The sequence below is a fragment of the Mustela erminea genome, chromosome 19 (genome assembly GCF_009829155.1).
Source record: "Mustela erminea isolate mMusErm1 chromosome 19, mMusErm1.Pri, whole genome shotgun sequence".
In the NCBI taxonomy this organism is placed as follows: Eukaryota; Metazoa; Chordata; class Mammalia; order Carnivora; family Mustelidae; genus Mustela; species Mustela erminea.
In genome coordinates this window covers 44698799-44726764 of record NC_045632.1, presented here as the reverse complement: position 1 = coordinate 44726764, position 27966 = coordinate 44698799, and the positions used below count along the sequence as shown (strand labels likewise).

Genomic DNA, 27966 nt, shown 5'->3' with positions numbered 1-27966 from the left:
CTTCCAAGCAGCATAAGCTTACCGATTCCGGGTGCAATCTTACAAAGACTGACAAACAGAGCAGTGGGGGGAGGTCCAGTCCGCCCTTTACCCTCTCCACTTCCAGCAGGGGTGTCTGCTGCACCCAGGTGCCTTGTTAGACACACTCTGAGCACATTTGTTTCACATACACCTTCCACTACAACAGAACTGTTCCATGAATCATTCCCTACAGATGTCTTTTATACTCACACTCTTCCCCAAACCTGGATCAACTTCCTCTTGTCATTGAAGTCCACCTCTAGCATTTCCTATAAGATGAGTCTGAGCCACTTCCCTCAAAGAGGGCTCCCCTACACCACACTCTACGGAGACCCCTCTCCCTGCTCCCCTCTGGTCTGAGCACCTCCTAAGAGCAAATGACTGCATTCATCTTTACTTCCTCTTTACATCCAAAACTTCTTGTTCCTAGATTTTAAAAAATGACCATTTGAGAGCACCTGGATGGCTCAGTCGGTTAAGCATCTGCCTTCGGCTCAGGTCATGGTCTCGGGATCCCAGGACTGGGCCCCACCTCATCACTGGGCTCCCTGCGCAGGGGGGAGTCTGATTCTCCCTCTCCCTCTTCCTCTCCCGCTGCTAGTGCACTCAAGCATGCTTTCTGTCTTTCTCTCAAATAAATAAATAAAGTCTCTTTTTAAAAATTACCATTTCTCATACAAGCATTCCCTGGCTCTGACAGAAGGCGGTGGCCGGCCATGATAAAGTGAATCCTTTGGCTCAATCTTACTCCTGGGTGACTATGTCTGCTGAAATAATGGCTCCATCTGTAGTTTCAAGTGTCCTGTGTGCATGGTAATACTCCCCTGGGGTGGAACTTCTTCCATTAGTGAGCAATGAGAACTGAAGCACTCTGTTCTCTCTGGGCTCCCTGTTACAGTGCGAAGTACCTGCCAGGGGCTCAGAGGTATGCGACTAAAACTCAGTAAGAACTAACGGGCTAGGGGTGCCTGGGTGGCTCAGTCGTTAAGCATCTGCCTTCGGCTCAGGCCTTGATCCCAGGGTCCTGAGAATGAGCCCCACATCGGGCTCCCTGCTCAGTGGGAAGCCTGCTTCTCCCTCTCTCGCTCCCCTGCTTGTGTTCCCTCTCTCAGTGTGTGGCTCTCTATGTCACATAAATAAAATCTTTTTAAAAACTAAAAATTAAAAAAAAAAAGAAAGAAGGAAAACTGGCTCTAGTGTCCCACCTCAGCCATTCTTAGAAAACACCATTAAATATCTTTATTTAGATTCATCCAAATGTTCATGAGATCAAGGCCTACATAACTTATAGACCAGAGGGGGTAAGAGGAAACAACCAGAATACTTCTAGAGTTAAGACTGCTTTTATATTTTTTAATTATTTTAACTCAATTAATTAACATATAATGTATTATTGGTTTCAGAAAAAATGCTGCTTTTAAATATATGGGCTGTTAACACAAAAAATAAAAGTATGAAATGTATCCTGTTAAAAACCAACGATTAATTTGCAAGACACTGGAGAAATTTGACTACTGACTGGGTATTCGATGACAGCAAAGGAATACTGTTAACAATACAGTGGTTTTGTTTTTAATAAGAGAACATTTTTTAGAAATACATACCAAAATATGGTTAAAATTATATGATGCCTGGGGTTTGCCTCAAAATGATCTAAGAAAGGGGGATAGGGCCGGGTGAGGATTACAGATCAGGAGTTGGCAAATTTTTTTCTATAAAGGGCCGCAACGTGAATATTTTAGGCTTGGCAGGCTATACAGTCTAGGTCGCAATTACTCAACTCTGCCATTGAGCATGAAAACAACCACAGATTATACATATAAACAAATGAGTGTGTCTGTCCAATAAAACTTTATTTACAAAGACAGGCAGAGGTCGGATTTTGTCCACAGGTTCATAGCTTGTCAACCTCTAGTACAGATGAAACAAGACTGGCCATGATTTGAATAATTATTGAAGCCAAATGGTAAGTATGTAGGGATTCTCTCTATTTAGTGTGTATATGAAACTATCCATCATAATATGAAAATTTCCAATATTTCCAAAGTAATAAGTTTGACCTTTTTCTAAGAAGTCAATATTTTCCTTTGGTTAAATATGTAAATAAATATTCTGGACTTAAAGTAGAAAACAGAATGAGGACCAATGATGACAGATTATAGTTTCATTTCCAGAAAGTTAAGGGAAAAAAAGGAAAACACAGTATTCTACCGGAAAATGAAACCGGGAACAGCCCATCCACAGAAATCAGTAGGACCAGAAGGTGAGGCGGTATTTGCCTGGCACATAACTGACGGCTGACCCAGAGTCTAAGGGTTTTCCAAATATTCCCCAGCTCTGACATCCTCTCCCTCTACAAGGCTGGTGGGGAGGTGTTCAGATGTTCTGCAGGAGCCCTTCGTGACTGCTTTACTGGGAGGGAATTCTCTCCTGAGAGCAGAATACATTCTCGTTTGAATGCTCTCAGGACCAAAAGGCACATGTGGAAAGAACTTTCTGTCCCTGGCAAGCTGGGAACCAAACTCCTTCTCCTTGAACTTGGACCGTCTTCCCTCACTTGGAAGCCTCACTCATCCTCTGGTTTTAGAGAACTTAGCTGCATTCTCACAAAGCCCAGCTGAATGAGCAGCACCCTTCAGGGGCCAAATGGGGACAGGATGCTATGAAATGCACCAACACCCTCTCTATCTTGGCTTCCTCATGCCCCCTTTTCCCTGGAAATGCTCTATAAATCTTGGGATGTCCTAAGAAATGAGAGAATGAAGTGAATAGGAAAAGCAATTAAGTGACCAGGGGAAAAGGTCCCTGTTCTTTGCTATCTCTGCAGAAAGAGACTGAGAACCTGGCCCTGATAGGGTACCTCTGTAGGTAAAATAACTGAGGGCATCAGGATACCAATGGCCCAAGAGGCAGGATTCCTAGCCCTCCTACCTCCGGGACCAAAGAGCCATAGTAGTTCTGAGTATCATTTACTAAAGCTCATGGCCACCAGTCATGGCCTACACAATGAATGTGGGGAAAAAGGAAAATGAAGAGAGGAAAGAATGTAGAAGATGACAACGGAAGCGGGGGAAAGAGAGGGAAAGGAGCCGAGAATAGTGGGAACTAAAGAGATGGCTATGGCAGTGCTGGTAGGGAAGCCAGCGGGTGATTCTTGGTGCCAGTTCTAGAGTCTCAGGGCTTGCCAGCCCAAGCCTTACCCTGGAGGAAGAGGCCGCTCCCAGGTGGTGGTTTTGGTATTATGGTCAACATAATAGACGCGCCCATTAGGCAGTTCTCGCTGTTCCCATCTGAAAAATAAAGTGAAAGGAAGCATGAGATACACAGTTGAAAAGCATAAGCACTTGTTGGAGAAGGAGTCCTTCACTACTGATGCTGCTGGTGTGGCAACTTTAAGAGGATAAAGAGGACATATGATATTAGCCCAGTGGTCAAACCAGGTCCATTCTGTCGCTGACGGTGGCACCCAGGAGTACTTCTTGAGAACAAAACCTCCCTTTAATGAAGTCAGTGTACTAGCATATGCCATGGGTCACTCTAGCTTCTCCTAAATGACCTATAAAAATCTACATTCTATGAACTTTTCTAAATCAGTGTTTCATGGCCATTTCAGGATCACAGATCCCTGTAGGAATGGGATGAAAGCCAAGGACACTTTCCTTCCAAAGTGCACTTACCGACAAAAATTTGTATGCCGTGTCTGGGCTTCACAGACCTCGCCTAAAGTTTATCTAGGGACCCTCAATCTTTGTAGCCAATACTACCTTTTAAAGTCACAAATTACAGGACTATCCCTATTCTCCTAGCATCAAAATATATTTATGATCACATTTCTTTTTAAAATATAAGCTTCATGGGACGCCTGGGTGGCTCAGTGGGTTAAAGCCTCTGCCTTCGGCTCAGGTCATGATCCCAGGGTCCTGGGATCGAGTCCCGCATCGGGCTCTCTGCTCAGCAGGGAGCCTGCTTCCTCCTCTCTCTCTGCCTACTTGTGATCTCTGTCTGTCAAATAAATAAATTAAAAATATATATATAAGCTTCATTTACAGAGGATCTTTAAAAGAGATCAGGTTGAATCAAGACACACCACATACTGTCACTTACTGACTGCTCTCCTCTTGTTATTTATTGACTTCCCTTCTCATGTGCCTATGTGTAATGATGAGGTAGGCGTGCCGACAGTGGCCATTCTGTGCTAATGGAAGAACAAGGTAGCAGATGATCCAAAGAAATAATCTACAAGCAAAACCACTACAAAATACAGCCAACTAGTACCCACCCCTACACTCCTATTATTCTCACACTCAACGCAGTCTGACAATAATTCCACTCACTCAGAACACAGTAATCCATAAATAAGGGATGCAAATTTTTATATTTATAAAATGATCACTGCTTTATAAAGGATGTTCATGGTCCCCTTAGCCCTTATGTTTTACATTGAATTCATTCAGTTCTACTTGTAGGTACTGCCTAGAAGGTGACCTTTTCCAGGAAGTTATTAGTACAGTCAGTTCTGCTGAAACGCTTGTTTTGAAAACATAAATCTATCCCGGCATGATTGATACATGAGGGAACAATGTGAGCATAATGTGAATTTTGTGTTTGCTTATGAATGACTTTTCCTTTTCGAAACACGAAATGCACTCAGATGACTTCCCCCAGCTGAACCCAGTCACGTAGGAATACACAGAGCCCATATGCATCTACCAGCTGCCTTGGTTTACTACAGGCCATACGCCATACTCACCTACATCTGGCGTCACAACTCCCGTCTGATTTCAGACAGCCCTTTTTTGTACCACTTTGCAACAACACTCACAAGCTCACACTCTTCAGACACCCGCTTCCACAAGCACACTTCAGGTCTTTTCATGGAAACACACACTTATTATAGTGTTATGTACCTCAACCATTTAACATGTGTAAAACTCTGCTACCACCATTATTACGTTCCTGTTTTTCATGTGTGTCAATGACACATTTTTAAAAAGATTTTATTTATTTATATGAAAGAGTGAGAGAGATCACAGAGGGAGAGAGAGAAGCAGACTCACTGCTGATGTGGGGCTCGATCCCAGGACCCTGAGATCATGAGCTGAAGGCAGATGCTTAACCAACTGAGCCACCCAGATGCCCCTGTCACTGATACCTTTTTGAGGGTTATACCCCTAACTCATTCTTTTCCTGTAAGCCCTATAGTTTTTATTGCCTTTTTTTTTTTTTTTTTTTTGCACTTCGTGGTGATTTTTAGGAACAGGTAAATAATAGCAGTGCAGACCGCATACCAAAATACATGTCCTAACTTCTATGACTAAGCCTGGTGTGGCCATTCTAATAGACATTAGCTTTATCCAATACTGTTTCTCATTTAAACCAAAATGTCTGATCAGCAGCCTGCACTGATCGACACCTCAGAGGCTGGTTCAGATACAGATACACATGAGGCTTTGAAGAAAAGGAAAAGAAGGGGGGGGTGCAATCACCCTCCGAGCATCTATAATGAGCTACAGTGGGCTCAAGCTCTACCCAAGCAGTCCTTGCCTCCACACTTTAAGGTGAGAAATGCCACCACCATGGGCAAAACTGGGGATCAGAAAAGCCAGGTGACTCTCATGTGTCCTTACAACTCAGCTGACTCCCCAGCCAGTGAGTTTCACCACAACACGCTCAAAGGAAGAAATGAGGAAAAGGAAGGTTGACTGGAATTTATAGGGAACCTACTACCCAGAAAACAAACAGGTGCCTTCCCAAACTCCATCTCAAAGTGAACAGCACCGGAGTCCAGGTAGGGGGCCCTGCAGAATCAAGACGGCTGTGGAGTGATTGCGGCGGCTGCACCACGTTCATCTCTAGGCTCCATCTGAATTACAACCCTCTGCTCCAGAATGATCTGCCGGAGGAGGCTGCACATTCCACACAACTGGGAGGGTTAGCCCTGGGAACAGTGAAGTCCACTGGTTCCACAATCCCACCTCTCAAAAGAGATCAACTACTGGCCGGAGGACCAGAGTGCTACCCACATTGTTAACGCTGCTCGAGAACATCTTCTCTCCTGGGTATTCTTGCTTGAGGTACTGCTTAAAGCATATATGGGTGACTTGATCCCGGAACCCTAACTCCTCCCACTGCAGAAAGATCCTTACACTTCACTATTTTATTAAAAGGGCAGAATATTCTGCCGAAAGTGACCAGATGAAAATGCACACTGGGTAAAAAGTTAAAGATCTTCTCCCTCTAGATGCCCTTCTGAATCAAAGACAAAAGAGTAACATATAACTCCAGCTCGAGAGGCTGGTGTTCCATCTATGAAGAACCTTTCTTGTGAGGACCTCTCAGCCAAAAAGCCAGGCTAACGTACTGTGGCTTCACACCAGACCCTCAAAGTCCTCCTGTCTGCCCGGTAACAGAGCAGCAAATCTGATACCCTCTTTATTCATCTGAATTCGGAAATGAGACAGTCTTGAGAAAGATGCTTGACTTATGGGTTAAGTACTGAAATATGGAAGCTGCTCAAGGAAATGGCAACAAACCACTCTTTCATAAAATTCACTCCCAGGAAGGCTTACGTGGCTGAGAACCCCTCAGTTTCCCTGAGAAGTTAGCCAGCTCCTTCCCTTCCTTCGCAATTTCTGGCACAAAACCACCAACAAAGTGAGTCTGCTCATTTTGTAGTCACTGTCTGGAAACCCATCCATAATATGTGGGTAAAGCTGCACCTTTTAAAGAAGACAAGATATTTGTTGTAGCAATTGCAGATAAAAGGTGCCAAACACACATTTTTCTTTATTCCAAAAATTCTTTTGTTACAACTTTCATCTTATAAATAGTCTCTACTTTTACGATTCATTTCAGGCGAAGAGAAAACTTGGTTTTGTTATTCTTTGGCTCTTATTTTAATTCGAAGATGGGATAATACTTAAAATTCCATGAAGTCAATGCATTGAATTGACACCGTGGTCTTCCCACACGCTGGCAGAAAGAAAATCGGTGTGAAGTCCTCTTCGCTTATATTCAAGAGTTACCGCAGCTCTTTCCAAGCGCGGATAAGATCCGTCCATCCCATCTTTGATCCCAGCTGATCCTGGAAATGAAAGTCTCTCTTTCATGGGCTGTTATTGTCCAGCAAATCTCCATGTCCTTCTGTGAACCCTCTCAATTGGCCTAACTGGAAGAATAGTTACGAGAGGAACAAGACCTTTCTTGCATTACCTTTTTTGATATCTACATTTTTTTCTTTTTAAAATTGGACTCCTGCTCAGATTAAATGTCCATGTGGGTCCTCCCTGATCCATGACCTGGCCTAACTGCTTTTCTTAGAGAACTCTCGACTCCTCCCTTACCTGCACGGCTCCTCAGAATTCATACAAACCTCTTCCCTTCATTCACTGCAGCACAGTCGGTCAATTCTAGCGACAATCAAAAGAGCCTCCCGATTCTCCTGTCTCCTCAGTAGCTGCTGACCCACATAGATTAAGCCTTCCGACTGTCTTGGTTTGGTCTCCCCATGCCAAGAAAGTGATACTGGCAGCGACCTTTCATCAGCACATCCCTGTCAGGGGTTAGGTTTCTGTCCCTTATAAGCATCTTCTTCACACTGAGATAAAAAGGCTTTTCAATCACACTACCCATGGGTCTCAATACTGCATCCTGGTCACATGGTCATATCCTCTCCCACTGAATAGCTTTCTTTGATGCTCTCAGAAACAGTGTTCAAAGCATCAAGCTTGATTCAGGTGCCTTCCCAACACATTGCTCCTTGGCCTTCAACGAGTAACATTCAGTTCGACCACGAACTACACAGGGTCTTTGTATTCCAAGGCACTTAAAAAGTAGTCTCCAATTTCAATTAATCGTAGGTAATTTTTTTTAACTTAAATTACCTTTGTCCCTATGCCTTTTATTCAGTTCTGTGTCTTCCGTGCCCATGCCCTAACACGCATGCCACCCCCATCCCACCTCCCAGCATCACCATCTTAAAAGGGTAAAAAAATCCCCTTGTCAGGATGACACCCAATCATTTCTCTCCTGTACAAACTGAAAGGAAATTGTCTGGTCCCCCAAACTACATTTCTTCTGGAAGGTTTCCTGAAAGGTCTTCAGGGAATTCTCGATTATTCTGCCATTCAACCAACCCTGATCAACATGTCCCCTAGTCAGATTTCCTTATGTTTGGGCAGAATCACATTTTCACCAAGAGTCGGATTAAGTTGAGAAGGGCAGAAAGCAAGGCAAGGAGTTCAGGTTAGTATCAGAGATGTTCTCTTTAAAAGGACCTCATAGGGATGCCTAGGGGGCTCAGCTGGTTAAGCCTCTGCCTTGGGCTCGAATCATGATCCCAAGGCCCTGCTCAGCAGGGAGCCTGCTTCTCCCTCTCCCTCTACCTGCCGCTCCCCGTATTTGTGCTTTACTCTGTCAAATAAATAAATAAAATCTTTCTAAAAATAAATAAAAAAATAAAAGGCCTCACAGATTTACCTATCAACATGCTCAAAAAATTCAACCTTAATTACCTTTTATTATTTACTAATTTATACATTATGACTAATACAGGCACTGGGCATTAATAAAGTTGACTCTCATTCAAAATACACTCTGTTACAAAACAAAGTCAGGCCCAAACTCTTACATGCCCCCAAAGAAAAGATGTCTCGCTGGCTACTTAGAAAAAAAACTCAACTTCAGAAAAAGACACAAAGTATTCAAGTACTCTTAAAGCTGCCAGTGTGGAAGTTCAGCTCTGCAGAGGCCCAAACCCCACTGAACTCACAGTTTCTTATTTTATGCTCGTCTAATAAATGACTCTGAACCAACCCCCAATCCCCAAGCTTCGGCCACTTCCTGGGTGAACCACAAGATTTATTTCTTCTGTTAGGGACGTTTTTAGACTTTTATGAGCCAGAAATCTAGGTGCAAGGGAACAAATCTGCTCACCGTTTTCATGGCTTCAGTAGATCCTTTGTAAACTGGGTAGGAAATGTGCTAAACTCGGTCTTCCCTCAGCAAACTTTCTTGGGATACTGAGCTTCCCTTTCAATCTAAGCACACTAACCCCTTCTTAAAAAACCATCAGCAACCAGCACTTTATGCCCTATAAGCAGAGAATGGCAATGTTTAGTAGTAATCAAGGCTTCTGAATTAAGTCTGTTTTTCTTCCCCTTCAACCATCCAATTTCTTTGCACTGGAAAAGTCTCCAAAGCTCCTCTGGGAAGGATGACAATATTAAAATGTATGCTCTCACGCAGAGGCAAGACAATTCCTGGAGATGGTGTACATTAAAAATTTAAAAAAAAAAGGGAAACATTTTTGCTGATAACAGATTTTGCAGATAAATTTGGCAATGAAGAGAAATAGTCACTGAAAATAAAAGAGTTGTGGGAGCAAAAATGGGTATACTCTTTGAAGTATACTCTTTGAAAAGGGCAATTTGGCAGCCTGGTCAAAAACCTTTCCTATATGAATATCTCATAACTTAGCAGCTCTTCTTCTAGGATGTATACTGTGGAAATAATTACGTGTCAACGATTTAGCTGTAAGTATATCTGTCACAGTAGGTCACAGCATGTTACACAAAACCTGAAAACAACCTAAATGCTCCCAAAATGGAGGATTAGTACAATAAATTATGTCATTTCTCTAATGGGTATAACACTCATTGAAAATAACATGATAGATAATATAGACTTGCCCAGCTAGTTACCATATATCGGGTGGAAAAGGCAAGTTAACAAATAACACATATAATTTAGTCAAAATTTTGTTTAAAAATAACGTTAATATACTATTTTTCATTAAATCTAAAATGACATCAATTATATGATTTAACATATTACTAAGAAAGAAAAAAATGCTGCCAATTAAGCTTATAAATTACATATTGATTTTCAAGTTTATTTCACATTTAAATGTGAAATAACAAGTGTATCAGAATCAACAAAATGTGGAGAGTGTACGTGAGTAAAATTTTTACGTCAGCGTAAGGAGGAATTTTAGACAAGACACAAACAGCACACGAAGCTTAACAAACAAGGTTGCTTCAAATTTTGAATTCCTGCACAATGAAAGGCAACATTAAAAAGTGAAAAGATGAACCACATGCTGGAAGAAAATGTCTGCAATGCACAGAATTAAAAAGCAATTAGTATCTAGCATATATAAAGAAACACTACAGATTAGAGAGAAAAAGACAGCCAAATAGAAAAATTGACAATAAGATACAAAGAGGCAACTCACAAAATAGGAAATCAAAGAACCAAATAAAAACATGTAAAAGAGGTTCAATCTCAGTGGTAATAAAGGAAATTCTAATTAAAACCACAAAGCGTCCACCAATCAAACTGGCCAAAAAGAAAAAAACCTCACAATATTTTTGTTGTTGTTTTTAAGATTATTTACTCATTTATTTGATAGAGACAGAGAGGGCACAAGCAGGGAGAGCAGCAGCAGAGGAAGAGGGAGAAGGAGACTCTTCATGAGCAGGGAGCCTGATGCAGGTTGGGACCATAGGACCATGACCTGAGCCAAAGGCAGACACTTAACTGACTGAGCAACCCCGGCGCCCCACAATATTAAGTTTTAGCAGGAATGCTTATGCATGCTCGAGGGAGTGTGAGTACTGGTGAGCAATTTGATCGTATCTACGAAAACTGAAGATCTTCAACCCTTACAATAACATTCCAGCTCCAGCACATGCCTTAAAGAAACAGACATGCAGGAACACCTGGGTGGCTCAGTCAGTTAGGTATCTGACTCTCGGTTTCATCTCACATCACAATCTTAAAAGTCCTGGGATCCAGCCCTGCATCTCACAGTCCACGTCCAGTGGGGAATCTACCTGAGGATTCTCTCTCCCTCTCCCTTGCCCCTTTTCCCCCAAAGCCCTGTGTACTCGCTCCTTTATAAATAAAATCTTAAAAAAAAAAAATAGACAATACAGACAAGATATGCACAGAAAAATTTCACTGTAGCATGTTTATAATTGTGAGGAGATAAAAACAGTATAAATATAAAATATATAAACATTTACTTAGCTGTTATATTATTAAGTATACAAATGGAAGGTATAAATTATATATAAAAATAAATTATCAAATATAAATGTTTATTAAAATAATATATGTGTTTAAATATACATTTATATGTTTTTATATTTTATATTTACATGACATATAAATATAGTAAATATAAGGAAATTTGATTTATAAATAAAATTTACCTATTCATACAATGGAATACCTTATAGCAGTTTAAATGAATATGCCAATGCCATGTAGCTCTGTATATAGAGAATGGAAATGGGAAGAGGTTCACGGAACTTTCTACTGGATTTGTAATGTCTTTGTAAAGAGGTTAAAGAAAGGAGAAGCTTGCAGCAAACACAGCATAACTCTAAAGTCTGATATAGCTGGGTGGTGAGCTCAAAGTATGTTTCATATTACTCTCCATGCTTAACTGCATGCTTACAATATGTTACAATAAAAATATAAATTTTAAAAGCACACGTTAAAAGATTATTAAATTTTAGTAGATGTATGTTTACATGTATGTGTCTGTATATGTGTGGTCCTGGGCAAATTGCTTAAGGTTTCCTCATTTGTTAAAATGAGGATAAAAGCAGCTACCCCACACAGTGTTGTCAAGACTGCACCAAATAATCCATGGGCAAAACTTAGCATTCCCCTACACAATGTAAACCTGAACACATGCTAGCGGTCACTAATGGTCAGGAAAAAATACATACAATCTGGAAAGCACCAATGGTTAAATCTGGGCATTGGCTTGTTACTGCTGTTCTTCTCCATTTTCTTTTTCTACTTAAAAAGAATCTTTTTTAAATTTTAAATGCTACTGAGAATGTGAAATCATTTACCTAGTCATTATCAAATACTTCTCACCCCATCTCCCTCTAAGCCAGGTACTATGCTAGGTGCTGGTGGATACGAAAATGGACAAAATCATCTCTGCTCTTGAGGAGCTCTCAAGAAAGTGTAGTGAGAATGGACATTTGTAATTACACATAATTACACACACATATAGTAGTGTGAGAATGTCTCATGGACCAGCCTCGGACAACACAAGAATCTTTGGAAATAAGGTTTCATTCTGAGACGAGGAGGAGGAAGCCAGAAGCATGTGCCGATATTCAGCGTTACCTAAGTGTATAAGAGTCCTTGCACGGCCAAGAACTAAATCATATTCAACAAGAAGGCACAGAGTCTCCCAGTATAATCCTTTAATCTGGCGGCACTCAAAGCATGGTCCCTGGCCCAAACGGTTACTCTTTAGTGACCAGAAAAGTACATAAGTTTTTAAGCATTTAGAAACTTTTGTACCAATTTGGCATCGCCACATCTAAGTAATGTGATCAGTGGAGAAGCAGAGAACAAAAGTAGGGATTCCTAACAGACTGAAAATAAGAAAATAAAAACAGAAAAGAGAGGAAAAAAAAAAAGGATTGGTTCTTCACAGACATGTAAGAAGGACCGTTTTCTAACTCCCTGGGTAAGGAGCTTTGGCTAGTGCCAAAAATGAGTTTGGAATGAAATGCAATGGCAGCGGCTGTTTTATAACTTAGCGGAGAAGCTCCAAATTCCAACGTCTCTGAAAGCTCTCCACAAACAAAACATCCAAGAGCTCGTACAAGACTGTCATCCTTGATAGCGTTTCAAGGAGCACCTGGGGAAAAGGGCCTCTGGACATCCATGAATGGGTGTGGGGTAGCGGAGATGGCAGAGCCGAAAGATCTAGAAAACACCCCTCCTCAATTAATTCTACTTTGAGGCAGGAAACAGACAGGCCAGCCAATGACTGCGGGAGAAAAAGGATGGTGTGAAATGGCAGTGCTGAGGTAAGTCGGCAGTCCAAACACAACGGCCTCCCTTATGTAAGAAACCACAGCAGAGCGCAGGCTGCCAGAGTCAAATAATGTGCCTCTGTGTGCGAGGGACTGAGGGAGCTGCAGAGCCCAGGACGCACTTGGAGTTTATCTAAGCCATGTACACACGGTCTGTTAATGAGCACTTGGTTCCCAAAGTGGGCTCGCTGCTGATAAAAAACAGATGCAGGGCCAGCCGAGCAAAGTGGCCTCGCTCCCCGCTGCCTGGGACCACTATCTCACGTCTCCTGGGTCTTCCTGGCACCCCCTTCTTTAATGAACGTTTGCAACCTGAAAATGCCTCACCCTTCCACTTGGCTTCCTTCAGCCTAATTAAATTTAAAAGTACAGAAAGCCGGTCGGTTTGGAGACAGGGAGAGAGAAAGGGGCCGAGGTGTGCTCTGTGGACTCACACAGCCCAGCCTTCCGTACCTTCGGTCCTTAAAACTACAGACGGGCGTGTGTAAACTCTTCAAGATCAGACCTGCAAATGCTGCGAATTTCAGAAAGGCAATGCAGCCACCAGGGAGACAGGCCCTCAGGATTCCCAAGTGGACCTTGGGCAATCGCTCAGTAGAGGAGACTGAAGGGGTCAAGAAGATCAAGTTGGGAAGAGACAGCTGGCTAGATGCCTCGATAAAGCAAAGTCTTATGGCTCAGAAATGACTTGGCCAAGAGGAGACATGGTCCTGGGATCTCCCAGTACACAAGGTCTCCTCATGAGCGGCGAAGAGTGTCCCCCAGCCTGTGAGAGTGGCATATCTGAACCCAAAGCCGGGCAACCCAGTGGATGACAGCCCTCCACTCTGGCCTCTGGGAAGGAAAATGCAATATTCCTGTCATAGTTGCGGTACCAAAGAAGCAGAACACATTCATCCAGGTAGAGGGAAAAAAAGAAGAAGAAAAAAAAAGATGGCATTTAAATTTACTCATGACAAATATGTCTGGGGGGGCCTACTTTGTGTCAGGCTCCCTGTCACCCTGCCGTTTACAGCCCAGTGAGGCAGAGAGATGCAAAACAAGCAGATACACATGTGAGAAGAGTTACAGTAGACAGAGCAGCTTGACCTTGTCTACCACGGATCAAGGAAAGAGGCCCAGGGGAAGTGCTAGTTGATTGATGGAAAAAATGGTAAGGAAGGTTTTGGAAAGAGTGACTTGCATGGTGGAGCGTCCAAAGTCCAGGGAAAGGGTGCTCCATCTGTCCAACTAGCCTAAGCCATAAGGCTAGAGCTTAGAGAGCCGAGCAGAGCCTTCCATGGAAGGCCTGAGGGGGTAGATGGGGTCATACCATGTGAGGCTTCTTAGGCCTTATGAAGGATTTGGGAATTTACACCTAAGGACAATGGGCAGCCAGGACAACATTCTAAGTGTAAAATGTCATGCTCAGAGTTTTTTTTTTAAAGATGAAAACTGGTCTCCTTACGCATAAAGCCAAAGTGCCAGGAATAAAGGAATAACCCATCCTGATCAGATCTCCTGAACTTATAAATAAGCTGGTGTGGTGACGGTAGGTCTTTGAGTTGCAGAGGTCACTGCGGGAACCATGTCTTCTCCAACTTGCCATCACAGAGCAGCACAACAAAAGCACGCCATCCTCGTGCCTGGCACTCAGCAGTTCTGGTGGTGATTTCCAATCTCTACGCCCGGAACCAGCCTGCAGAGTACTAAGCTCCCGCTGTCTTAGGGATGGGCACCTTAAGATGGAAAACTGGGTCTCAATACCATCATACCCACGTTAGAGTGGGCAGTGGCCTCCCCAGACCCGCACACGGATCTCGCCACATTCTAAATGCTCTAAGGAAAAGATACAGTTCAAACTCTACCTCAGCAAAGTGTTTCAGCCTCTGGCAAGGATGGGGGTGGGGAATCGGCTTCCCTGGGCTGCTCCATCTGCCAAACTTAGAATAAAGAGTGTTTTCAGGGCCTGGAGTTTTCCAGCTGCCTGGAAACAGGAAGAGCCCAATCCCAGAGAACAGTAACCCTCACACACACCCTACATAAAGACATGTTGAGCCATTAGCCCTAATTGCCTGTGACTGACACAGGAGCGAAGCCGGCCTTCCAGGCATTTGCTCAGCGGAAAGAAAACAAACAGCTCACAGGGGACACAGGCAGCCATTTTCTCTCCTTTCTGCCAAAATGATTTTGCTCTGTTCCCCCCAAATTACAGCATACAGATCTAAAATTATAAACCAAACAAAGGTCTTTCTAGTATTCTTCACCACATACGAGAGAAAACATAAATCTCTGCAGGAAAGGGCTGGACACCAGCAATTGGTTATTAATGTTTTCACAAAACCAGGAACTTCACAAAAACTTTTCAGACCACCTCTCAATGTCCCATCTCTCCGGTGAGGTATTAGGAACCGCTTGCAATACCTGTTGTTTATTCATCATACTTTAGTAAGATATATGTTAGCTAGCGGGCCAAATGCTAAGGATGTGATATATACGTGGTAAAAATCACATTTGCCTTCAGATTTACGATTTTTGTTTCTAACAAGCTGGTTTTCTAAAGAGGCTTAAGAAGATGGAGCATATTATACATCAAGCAAGAGACTGTGCATCCTTCCCTTGCCCTTTATGAACTACCAGGGTTCAGGGGAGCTACCCACACGTCACCACCACCGCCATCAGCCAGACCAGGGACTAGGGTGATAAAGACACTGGTTTCCTTGGTACCAAACTGATAAGCAGGATGGATTTGAGGACCACAACAGGACTGGCTCTGACACCAACTGGCGGCTGCTGAGATAAGACTTCATTCCCCGGTTCAGAACCATTCCCTTTCTTCACCGTTCCCTCACAGTCGATTCAAAAATATCACTCACCAGGTGGAACATCCAGCATGTTCCGCCTTCCACTTCCTAGACAGACACGTAAGGTTATGAACTCCCCCTTGCAGAGACGGTGAAGCATTTGAGCAAGGACACATCAGATCCAGTGGAGACCGGAAGCCAGATCTGTTTGATTCCAGGGTCCACATTTTTAATCTCTCTCGACTATATAGCCCAATTTGAGCTTCCTTTTGGCTTAATGGGGTCGCCTTCTTACCATCCAAGGTCTTACCATTAGATTTAACTCTGAACTAAAGGATGGCCAGAAAACGAGTTAGTCCGTGTTGTTAGTAGTTGTTGTAGTTAGTTAGTTGTTAGCCCCAGTGTATTACAGTGTATTATTTATACAATAATATTCTGAGCCTGATATCCTCTAGAGATGGTTAAGATAAAATTCAGGAGAGAAAAGCAGCTTTCTCAGCAGGATCTCAATGAACACCCTCCAAAGACGAAGGAAGGCAAAATGAGCTCCTTGTTCCTTGACTCTTTGAGTCAAGCCATTCATTTCAAGTCATGGTATAAGGTAGCATTGATTCTGCCCCAGATGATTTAGATTCTTTTCAGGATTTCTGTAGAATAAGCAGTTCTTCTACACCTCCCTCACTCCTGTGCATGGCAGCCTCCCCAGAGACTACAAGCCACTAGGTAATAAATAACCATGTTGTTTCTGTCCTGGCGAAGGAGCCTGAGTTTTGAGAGGGGTAAGTGCTGCTGTGGGCCAAAAGGCTACTCACCCGGCGGGCAGAGCATCAAGGGCCTGGGCAGCTGCCGGGAGCTGCTGGGTGCCTGAGGTGCTGGGCTCCTCTCCTTCCGCTGGGGTGGCCGAAGCAGGGAGAGACACTGAGGTGGGGTTCGGGGTCACACTCGACACCGCAGCAGGCGACGATGTCACCCCAACAACAGAGGGTTCTTCAGGATCAGTGGCTGCAGTGGGTTCGTCGTTCACTGAAAACAGAGAAATGGTACTGGAGAGATCAACTCAGACTCGTATTCACAATAACTAGATTTTTCCCTTAAAGTGGTAACACAGCACCTATGATGTTACCACACATGTATCTGGCAACAGCAAAAAGTTTTATAAAACATAACATTGGAAATGATAGCAAGTCAGTAATGGCCTGCCCCTGTTCTCCACCCCCGCGCCCCACCCCCAACAAGTGGGAGATGGATCTGAAATAAATATATATAATGTTACCTCTTTTGTATACCTGTATTACATTTTTCTAAAGTATTCTGATTACACATATTACAATAAAAGAGGAGCAAGAAGGCGGGTAATAGGGAGGTGTGTTGGTGCTAAATGAAGCAAGGCCAAGGCCACGTCTGCAAGGTCACATTTCTTTGACCTTGCCATTTGTCTGCCAGGCACAAATAGCACCTTCCTTCAAAAAGCTCTCTATACTCTAAGAAGCAAAGAACGTCCAACCATGTGCTTGTTCTTTTAAAGTCTCATGCTCAAAGCATGGAACAAAGATTAATACTATAGATGAAAAAGATGAGGGACTTGTCTGCCAAATAACGATAGACAAAGAGGAAGAAGTCAAAAAAGCCTGTTCTGAGTCTCCTTATTTCTCTACTTCTTTATCTCTTTTATGATCATTCATGTTCACAAGGACCCCAAGACAATGCAATAGCTTCTTATTCAAAAAGGGATCCAATGAGGTTTTCGAAGAATTCTTTGAAAATGGCTAAGCCATATGCTGAGAATTTTCTACATATGTGATTGCATATGTGCACATTTATACTAGAATTCTGTAGGAAAACCCCTTAGATGTGATTTAGCCTCATCTTCCTAATTCAGAAATTCTTTTTGCAGTTTCAAATGTAACAAATGCACTATCTAGACTCTTCTTAAACGCTTCTTACAAGGAATTTGCTACTATCCCATCACTGAGCAGATGTCCTGACAGCAAGTTTTTTCTTACGTGAAGCAGAATTTTACTGGCTGGTCCTATGGGGTGGGGCTTAGAGTGGGGCCCCACCCACCCCACCCCCACATCCCCACACCCCCCACCCAATACAGTGTAAGTATGTGGCTACCCTGTTTCTCATTCACCTTCTCTTCTCTGGTAAGAAGGCCTGTTCTTTCTTTAATGTTACTAGGCCCTTCCCTTCTTATCACCAGGCTGCTCTCTTTTGGTATTTTCTCCTACTGCCTCTCCTCAAGAATGACAGCAGGAACTGAACATAATATAACAGACACCACCAGACCAGCAGAGTCAGATTTCCAATCTAAGTGGTAGTAGTTAACATGTACACAACACCAGTGTATGCCAGGCAAAGTGCAAAGCATTTTGCATTACCTCATGTAAGCCTCACACACAACCCCACACATTAGGTGCAATGAATATCCCATTTTACAGTTGTGGAAACTAAGGCTCAAAGAGGTCAAATAAACTGCTGAGGTCGATAGGCACCTAATTCTCACCCCTACTGCCTGTGTCCAGAGCCTGAACTCCTCACTAAGGACGCTCTCCTTCTCCCTCTGTGAATATCCTTTAAAGCAACCCAAGACGGTAACAACTGAAGCCAGGACAGGATCCTCCTGGCTTACCTGAGACCGGGGGCCAGCTGGAACCAAAATTTCTTCACACGATGTGATGCCACCCGCTCTTCAGAAATGAAAAAGAGCCTAGGGACTACCTGTAATCCATTCATTTGCTTTCTCACCAGTGTATGAAACACGGTCTGGCACATCAACTAAATTAGTTGTTTAATAAGTGATGCCATCTTACGCAACTGGTATTTCCCCCACACAGATGTGAGACTTCGTACTTCTATTCCTATTCTAGCTCAGCTGAGTTGGTGAGACACAACAGATGGCAACTCTCTTCAGGCAAATCTATAAATTTTACTCGATTCCAATACAAAAATCATCATGAACATTTTTGAGAACCAATTAAGTTCATTCTAAAAGTTATAAGAAAAACTAGGGGTGCCTGGATGGCTCAAGATGTTAAGCCTCTGACTAGTAACTTCAGCTCAGGTCATGATCTCCGGGTGGTGGGACGGAGCCCTGTGTCGGGCTGTGTGCTAAGCCAAGAATCTGCTTGTCCTTCTCCCTCCCCTTCTGCCCCTCTCCCTGCTCACACTTGTTCTCGCTCTCTCTCCTTAAAATACATAAAATGTTTGGGAAAAAATAATTAAAAAAAAACGAAATACAGAAGAACAGCCATGAAAATTCTGAAGAGCGCTGTGTGAATGTGTGTGGGAGGGAGAAGAGGTCTCTAAAGTAGTAACACATCATAAAGCTGTAACAATTAAAAGAATGTGGTGATAACAGAAGAATAAGCAGATGTTGATGGAAATAAACAGGAAGTTCAGAAACATTATTAAACACACACAGGAATTCAGTATATGACAAAGGCGGCATTTTAAATGACCGTAGCAAAGAGATCATTCAGTGGACAGCACTGTGACAACTGGGTAGTACACTGAGGAAAAGATGAGTTATAGCCCTCCCTTATCCAGGACATGAAAATAAATTCCAGATGAATCAAAAATTTTGACATAAGAAATGAAGCTAAAAAGAAACTAAAGAAAACACAGGAGAATATTTTTATCTCAAAGTGGAAAAAACTTTCTGAAGTATCACCCAAAATCTAGAAGACATAAAAATTAATGAATTCAACTATATTAAAGGGTGTTTTTTTTTTTAATGGCAAAAAAAAAATCACAAACAAAAATCAAAGAAAAACAAGCTGGGAAAAATTAATGCCAACTCATACTACGGATTAATGGCTAATTCCTTTGATATGAAAAGTATCTCTACAAATCAGTAAGAAAAAGACCAAAAATATGCACAGGCACTTCAGAGTAAAAGAAATACAAATTACCCCTAAACATATTAAAAGATGCTCAATCTCAACTATGAGAGATGCAATCTAAGGGGCACCTGGATGGCTTAGGCAGTTAAGTGGCTATCCGACTCCTGATTTCAGCTTGGGTCATGATCTCAGGGCTGTGAGATGGAGCCCCGCATCAGTCTCTGCCTGGGTGTGGAGGCTGCTTAAGATTCTCTCCCTCTCCCTCTGCCCCATCCCCCCTTTAAAAAAATTAATCTGGTAAATTAAAAAAAAAAAAAAAAAACACTGGTAAGAGTATAAGAAAAACTGGCATTCTCACATACTGTTGGCAGGAGCAGAAATTATTAGAACCTCTGTGGAGAACAGCTGGCAATATGGAAAATTTAAATGCAGTAAGAGGGGGTGCCTGGGTAGCTCAGTTGGTTTAGTGTCTGCCTTCGGCTCAAGTCATGATCCCAGGGTGCTGGGAACAAGTCCCATTTGGGGCTCCCTGCTCAGCGGGGAGCCCCGTCTCCCTTTGCCTGCTGCTCCCCCTGCTTGTGCTCTCCCTCTCTCTCTCTGACAAATAAATAAAATCTTTAAAAAAAAATAATAAAACTTGGGGTGCCTGGGTGGCTCAGTGGGTTAAGCCTCTGCCTTTAGCTCAGGTCATGATCCCAGGGTTCTGGGATCAAGCCCCGCGTCGGGTTCTCTGCTCAGCGGGAAGCCAGCTTCTCTTCCTCTCTCTCTGCCTGCCTCTCTGCCTACATGTGATTTCTGTCTGTCGAATAAATAAATAAAATCAAAAAAAAAAAGAAAGAAAGAAAGAGTGATCTTACCAACCCTGAGCTCACCCACCACACAGGACATCCATTTAAAATAATGATAATAATAATAATAATAATAATAATAAAACTTAAAAAATAAAATAGATGCAGTAAGAGGGAGGTGGGGGGAATGTGGGGTGGGGGTGTAGAACAGAGGTGGTGGGCCTAGAGATGAAATTAAAATAGCCATGAGCCAGTAATATTTAGAGCTGGGTCTACTGTAATTTTCTTTTTGCTGTTATATATTCAATGTTGGTGACACACAGGGAGTTGCATACTTCCATTAGGAGGCACATCACAGCTGGCTGTCACCCTTCTGCAATGTCAGCACCCACTGATGATTATTGCCTAGATCCATAAATTGGTTGGGGATTGCAAAACAGCCATATTCTAATCCTACCATGCCTATAGAAGAAACTTTCCCTCGTCAATTATTTGGCTACCTTGAGGTTCAGCTTGCAAAGAAAAGGCAGGAGAAATGCTTGGGTCTTTCTTTTTATTTACCAATTTTCAGAATAATGAATTGATTTCCTTCCATCCTCCAAAAATGAAAAATGAAATTTCGTTTTGTGTAAAAATCATCATAAGCTCTTGGATTTAAACTTATTTAAAATATTTCAATCCATAGCGATTATTATTATTTTTGATACTAAAATTGTCCCCATATCTGGTTGGGGTTAGTAAAATGGCAAAGGGAGTAAAGTGGCAAATTTCTTCAAGTTTGCTTCAAAAATCTATGCAAAAATTTCTAAGATAATTATTAAGTGGGAAAGGGCAGAACAGCATATATATTTTGCTAGCGTGTGTGTATATGTGTGCTTTCAAATAGATGTGCATATGCCTGTATAGTCAAAGAGTATCTTTCAAAGAATCATAAGAAACACAACAGTGACTGCCTCTGGGGAGGAAACTGGGGGCGAGAGGACGAGAACGGGAAGGAGACTTTCTTTACACTGAGTTCTTATACTTTTCAAATTCTCAAGATGGGGGCGCCTGGGTGGCTTAGTCCATTAAGTGTCAGGTTGCGATCCCAGGATTCTGGGGTCAAGCCCCACATCATGCTCCCCACTCTTTGGGAAGCCTGCTTCTCCCTCTCTCTCTGCCTGCTGCTCTACCTGCTTGTATTCTTTCTCTGTCAAATAAATAAATAAAATCTTTTAAAAATAAAAATAAAATTCTCATAATGTACATGTATTACCTATTGAAAATAATTATAACAAAATTATTGACATGAAAAGAACAAAAGCAGAGCCCCATTTTCCACAGCATGCCAATGGTAAAGACCCTCTAATCAACGCTATTTGGATCAGGTCACACTTGCAGATATAAATCTAGTTCAAAGGGTTCCCACCAGGACTGCATCCGTTCATAGACCTTGATTCACCACAGGCGCTCATCTGTTTTGGAGCTCTGTGCTACACTTTGATTTGGAAATAGAGTGTGCGAGCCGGATATCCTTGCACTGACAAACTTTCTGTGTCCGTGCTTGTATTTTTCTATGCTCAAAAAGTTTATGTCTGTGTCTTAGAACATGAGAGCTTGAAAGAAACTCAGCAGTAAATGCAGCCCATCACGGCTTCTGACTCTGCAGATGATTAAGTTACTGGTTACACCAGTAAGCCAAGGACAGAGCACCATAATCAGGCCATGATGGGGCTTCAAGTAGAGAAAAAAACTGGACTGACAAAGACAAGGAGTTACAATTTAGTCATGATTTAGAGAACTGCTGTATTTTACATGTTTTCTATTAATCCCAATCGTATGACATAGACAACGTAGCTCCCTGCGAAGACTGCGCCCTTCTTGAAAACAAGAGCAAATTTGTTTCCTTTGTTTTTCACTACTTCCACTCTCTGTCTCCTGTGTTCTTGTCTACACCTCTTTCTCACTTGAGCCCCGCTCCCTGGAGCCCTCTACACTACATAAGCCAGACTGATCCTCTCCATGAATCCCACAATACCTGTGCTCTTGACTACTCAACACACAGCCCCTGTGACATCTGCTGTGTTGATACTTAGCTGACAGTGTCTTGAGCTTCTTTTTCTAAACAGACTGGAGGGCAGAAACTTATTTTATAATTTTTTTAAAGATTTTATTCACTGGGGCACCTGGATGGCTCAGTAGGTTAAGCTGCTGCCTTCGGCTCAGGTCATGATCTCAGGGTCTTGGGATCATCCAGCTCTTTGCTCAGCGGGAAGCCCACTTCTCTCTCTCTCTCTCTCTCTCTGACTGCCTCTCTGCCTACTTGTGATCTTTCCCTGTCAAAGAAATGAATAAAATCTTTAAAAAAAAAAAAAAAAAGATTCATTTATGTGACAGAGAGAGAGAGCACAAGCAGGGGGAGCAGGAGAGGCAGGCTGCCCACCGAGCAGGGAGCCCAATGCAGGGCTCGATCCCAGGACCCTGGATCAGGATCTGAGCCAAAGGCAGATGCCCAACTGGCCGAGCCACCCACATGCCCCCTTATTTTATAACTCTTTACACCATCTATGCTCCTTAGCAAAACGTCATTCGACAGATATTTGTTCAAGAAATACTTGTTTAGGGGCACCTGGGTGGCTCAGTGAGCTAAAGCCTCTGCCGTCAGCTCAGGTCATGATCCCAGGGTCCTGGGATTGAGCCCCACATCGGGCTCTCTGCTCAGCAGGGAGTCTGCTTCCCCCTCTCTCTCTCTGCCTGCCTCTCTGCCTACTTTGATCTTTGTCTGTCAAATAAATAAATAAAATCTTCCCCCAAAAAAGAAATACTTGTTTAATAAACCTAATAATCTAGTGAAAGAAGTCTGAAATAAAACCATCTGACATTTGTGTAACACTATCAATCACAAAGCAGTTTCTTTTCATTTTTATTTTGGAATAACTTTATAGACTTACAGAAAAGTTGAAAAGATACCACGAAGAGCAATAGTACGGGAAAGTGAGCACATATGTTGAAGCTGAAAAATGAACACCAGTACATTACTATCAACCCAACTTCAGACTTTATTTGGATGCACCAGCTTTACCACTCATGCCCTTTTTCTGTTCCAAGATCCAATCCAGGAACCTACAAACCCTTTAGCAAACTTATTTTCATCAACTCATTTACCTGCCTAATAGCTCTGCAAGGAAGATAACTATTCCCATTCTTTTTTTTTTTTTTTAAAGATTTTATTTATTTATTTGACAGAGAGAGATCACAAGTAAGCAGAGAGACAGGCAGAGAGAAAGAGAGAAGAAGGCTCCCTGCTGAGCAGAGAGCCTGATGCGGGGCTCGATCCCAGGGCTCTGGGATCATGACCTGAGCCGAAGGCAGAGGCTTTAACCCACTGAGCCACCCAGGCACCCCTACTATTCTCATTCTATTTAAGACAAAACTGAAGCTCAGAGGTTCCATCTAGACAGGAGCCATGCAGTTGGCAAATAGCAAAACCAGTACTCAAATCCAGAACACCACAAAGTAAAAGCAATGGTTTTACTTGGAGGAAGAGGGGAGAGGAATGGAGGGGAGAAGAAACGAAGATGGCTTTGAAGGCTTTCCCCTATGGGAAGAAAAGCTGGGTACCAAGATGACACAGTAAATGGGGTAAGTAGGTAAAATGGTAGTTGAACGGCCTCTGGTTTCTGCAACAAGGAATATTTCACAAGCTTCCCTCTGTGAGGCTGGTTAAACAACCTAAATTTATGAATCAGTTATTCAGTCAGGACTGAGACATACCCTAGTCGCAGTTAGCCAAGAAAAGATCAGGATTTGTAAATTCTTGTTCTTAATCCTGGACATGCTGCCAGCTCACTGTATGTTCCAAGACCTTCAGGTGTGTGTAGCATAGTGCTGGCTCTTGGTATATACACAGGCCTTTTTAACCCCCACATTCAGGCATGGCAAAGGCTACTGCCAACAGTGGAAACTTTTTAAACTGAAGATCAGCTCATAACATATGATTCACAGCAAAGCAGTCTCTATCGCTCATCCATGAAACACAAGCAATGGATTCCAAGGCGACTAGCTGCTCGGTTCTTCATGAGAGCAACCAAAACCAGAAAAATCTTCCATTATTAGCATGACATACAGTGAGGCGCTTATATAAAGAAAAACAACCATATTAGATGGGGGGGAAAAAGAAGAAAAATTAGCTGGAAAGCAAGAAGAGAGACTTGAAAACCCTACAAAGCCATACCATGGGAAAGTTCAGTCCTTCCTTGACCAAAATACAGATTTGCCCAACTTCCAAGTATATCCCATCACACTTCTAAGAACTCAAAGACTGAAATTTGTTTTGAAAATGTGTAATACCAAAAAATATCAGGAATAACCCTTCAAAACATTGGAAAACACACTATCACACGTCAAGAATCAGAATCACATGGGAACAGCCCCAAACTGGAAATAAATGGAATGAGTTCAGAAATAAATTCTCACTACATATTAAGAACATGATAAGTGATAAACACTAAGTAAAACCGCCAGTGAGGAAAAAAAATTGTTTCTGGAATAATAGGACCCCAATATAAAGAAAAATTAATTCGGACCCAGACTTCATTATATTTAATATGTATTCAGACATATCAGTATACAACATTCCATTAGGATAAGTTATTTTGTAACCATGAAAAAAAAAGTCAAACAGATAAAGTATTTATCCTAGCCACAGACAAGAGAGAATTTTTTCTACTACTGAAGCAAAAAGTAAAACTATAAACATTTTTTTTAAATGCTCAGGCATAATTATTTTTAAATTTTCATTCCCCTTTACTACAAAAGCCACAGAAAATGAGATAAAATGTAAAACAATAATATAGGAAGGAAACTTAAAATCACAAATTTAACAGATAAAACTTAGACCTAAGTACTTCGTATATATTGATAGCTATTACATTAAAAAAAAAAAAAAACCCCACACCAGAAAACAAGTGTTGGCAAGGGATATGAAAAAACTGGAACACTCATTCACTGCTAGAGGAAATGTAAAGTGGTGCAGCTGCAATGGAAAAGAGTTTGGGGGCTCCTCAAAAAGTTACACAAAATTACCAGACATTTACCCCCACCAACTCTACTCCTAGGTTTATAGCCAAAAGAACTGAAAGATGTACACCCATATTCACAACAGCATTATTTGATATTATTCAAAACAGCCAAAAGGTAAGCACCATCCACTGGGTCCACCAATAGATGAAGCGATAAATAAAATGTGGTACACACATGCAATGGAACATTATTCAGCCTTAAAAAGGAATGAAACATGCTACAATGTGGATAAATCTTGAAAACATGCTAAGTGAAATAGGCCAGAGACAAAGTACAAACTATTCCACTTATAAGAGGTACCGGAATAAGCAAAATCATAGATAAATTATTAGCCACTGGTTATCTTTTAAGTCCCCCCCCCAGTAATCTCTATGCACAGCATGGAGCTCGAACTCATGACCCCAAGATCAAGAGTTTCTTGTCCTACTGACCAAGCCAGCCAGGAGCCAAGAATAAGCAAACAAGACAAGTAAGAGAGGAGACTAGAGGTTACCAAGGGTGGGCGCTGGAGGGCAGATAGAGAGGAGAAAGTTATTGTTCAAGGGATACAGAGTTTCAGTTTGAGAAGATGAGAAAGATCTGGATGTGCACAGTGGTGGTGACAATTGCATAACACTGACAATGTACTTAATACTACTACATTACACACTTCAAATGGTTTAATGGCTATGTATATTTTGCCACAATTAAAAAAAAAAAAAAAACTTGTACCAAAATATATAAATCTCTCAATCTCCAAACAAACAAAAATCAAATGCTATGAAAAAAAAATCACACAAGAGGAAAGAAACAGTCGAGCAAGCAACTAGTAACTGGAAACGTGCAATTAGGTTCAACAATGAAGTGGCACTTAACAGCTGTTAGCAAAATGATAAGCCAGTATTTACACAGTTTCAGGAAAAAATAAACTTCATATACAACCTAACAGAAATTTTATACTACTGTGATTGCTTCAATCCCTTTGGAAGGCAAGCTGGTAATAACACATTCGATCTCATTTTTAAAAATTCATGTCCTTTGACTCAAACTACGCAAGAAGAAACAAAGATGTGTGCAAAGACATTTGCAATCAGATTTTGTTTTATAATAGGGAAATGCGTATGAATTGAATGGTTAAATGAATTCTGACATATTAACTGTGAAACAGTAGGAGGTCACTAAAAAAGCAAACAAGACAACATAGACGTAGAACTGTGTGTAAAAAAACAATGGGATCTGGGGGTGTCTGGGTGGTTCAGTGGGTTAAAGCCTCTGCCTTCGGCTCAGGTCATGATCCCAGAGCCCTGGGGATCGAGCCCCGCATCAGGCTCTCTGCTCAGCAGGGAGCCTGCTTCTCTCTCTCTCTGACTGCCTCTCTGTCTACTTGTGATCTCTGTCAAATAAATAAATAAAATCTTTAAAAAAAAATGGGATTTAAAAAACCCTCATATCTATGCTACATAATTAAAATTGTATGAAAAACTAACTTTGACAGTCTCGGGCACTCTACATGTTTTATATAATTTATTCCTTCTAACAACTTTATGAGATATATACTCTTGTCCTCATTTTATCAATGAGGAAACTGGGCCTTACACACATACTGTACATGGTGTGTGCAGGGGGAGGGGCGCCTCCCGAATCTGACCGCGACCAGTGTGACTCCAGGCTTTATGTGCATGGAAATCACATTTAAGAGAGGAATAAGAGATGTAATTTTCTTGGATAAAGTTTTCAATAAAAAGTTAGAAAGTAAATCATGGCACACAGGTCTCAGTGAAGTGCTATACTATTCATCTACTCGGCTGCACCACTTCTAAAACTTCGTAATGTTACATTTATACAGACAGGCTGCCATTCACTTTCATTTTACAAAAAAGGATACTTTACAGTTGTGACAACATGAAAAAACCACCTGGAACTCAGCTCTGTTTTTGCCCTAAATGTCTTTTTCATGCATAACTGCAGAGCATAGCCAAGAAGGCTTGCTAAATAAATCTTGTATGTCTGTGGAAATATTTCCTGGAGGCACAGCTACTACCACCATTTTGGAACTGGTCCTCACAGTTCTAAGAGCAACATATTGAAAGATGAAGATGTCCTCATTCACAGCCTCAAACTCCTTTCTCGTCTCGTGCTGCCGGAAAGGAGAGTTTCTGTCTGCTCCCCAAAGGAAAGGTAAAATCTTTCCGTACCCCTTGGATAGACATTAAAAAGCCTACAAAACCCAGGCTGGCTGGAAGCAAAGGTGAACCGTCACCGCAGCAGAAAGAGGAGAGACGAGATAGAGGCCAAGGCCTTGGTATTTTAACAGGCAGAAATCCCCAAAATGCAATGACTGTCCTTCACAGATGGGTTCTGGGAACAGTCTGGGCACTCAGATACAACACTATAAAACATTCCCAGTGCAGTTTGGGGTTAGAGACATTTGGCTTTCTGAAGACATGGCTGGCACCTGCCTTGTCTGCTGAAACATAGCGTTCCTGGAGATAAGGACAATACGCAACGGTACCTAAAAATAAATGTAGGGGAAACACAGATCTGCTGCAGTACCCAATAGGAGTGACTCAAAGACCATCGCCATATAAAGTCAATTCACCAATAGTTTTTATAAGAAAAGCAGAGGTAGTTGAAG

The 27966-nt window shown here is 42.0% G+C and overlaps 1 protein-coding gene and 1 long non-coding RNA gene across 3 annotated transcripts in view; both read right to left on the bottom strand.

Moving 5' to 3' along the window:
* Window positions 1–27966, bottom strand: part of WWP2 (WW domain containing E3 ubiquitin protein ligase 2) — a 147748-nt gene that overhangs the window by 26526 nt on the left and 93256 nt on the right. For both annotated transcript variants that reach the window (XM_032323083.1, XM_032323084.1), the window contains 2 exons: window positions 16471–16681; window positions 3222–3311 (listed from right to left, as the gene is read on the bottom strand). In XM_032323083.1, the coding sequence (XP_032178974.1) occupies window positions 3222–3311; window positions 16471–16681 (301 nt within the window). The remainder of the gene's footprint in view (window positions 1–3221; window positions 3312–16470; window positions 16682–27966) is intronic.
* LOC116578710 lies at window positions 6653–16460 on the bottom strand. The gene is made up of 3 exons (XR_004281022.1): window positions 15731–16460; window positions 8956–9112; window positions 6653–7105 (listed from the first exon to the last, which is right to left on the bottom strand). It is a non-coding gene; the product is annotated as an uncharacterized LOC116578710 (long non-coding RNA).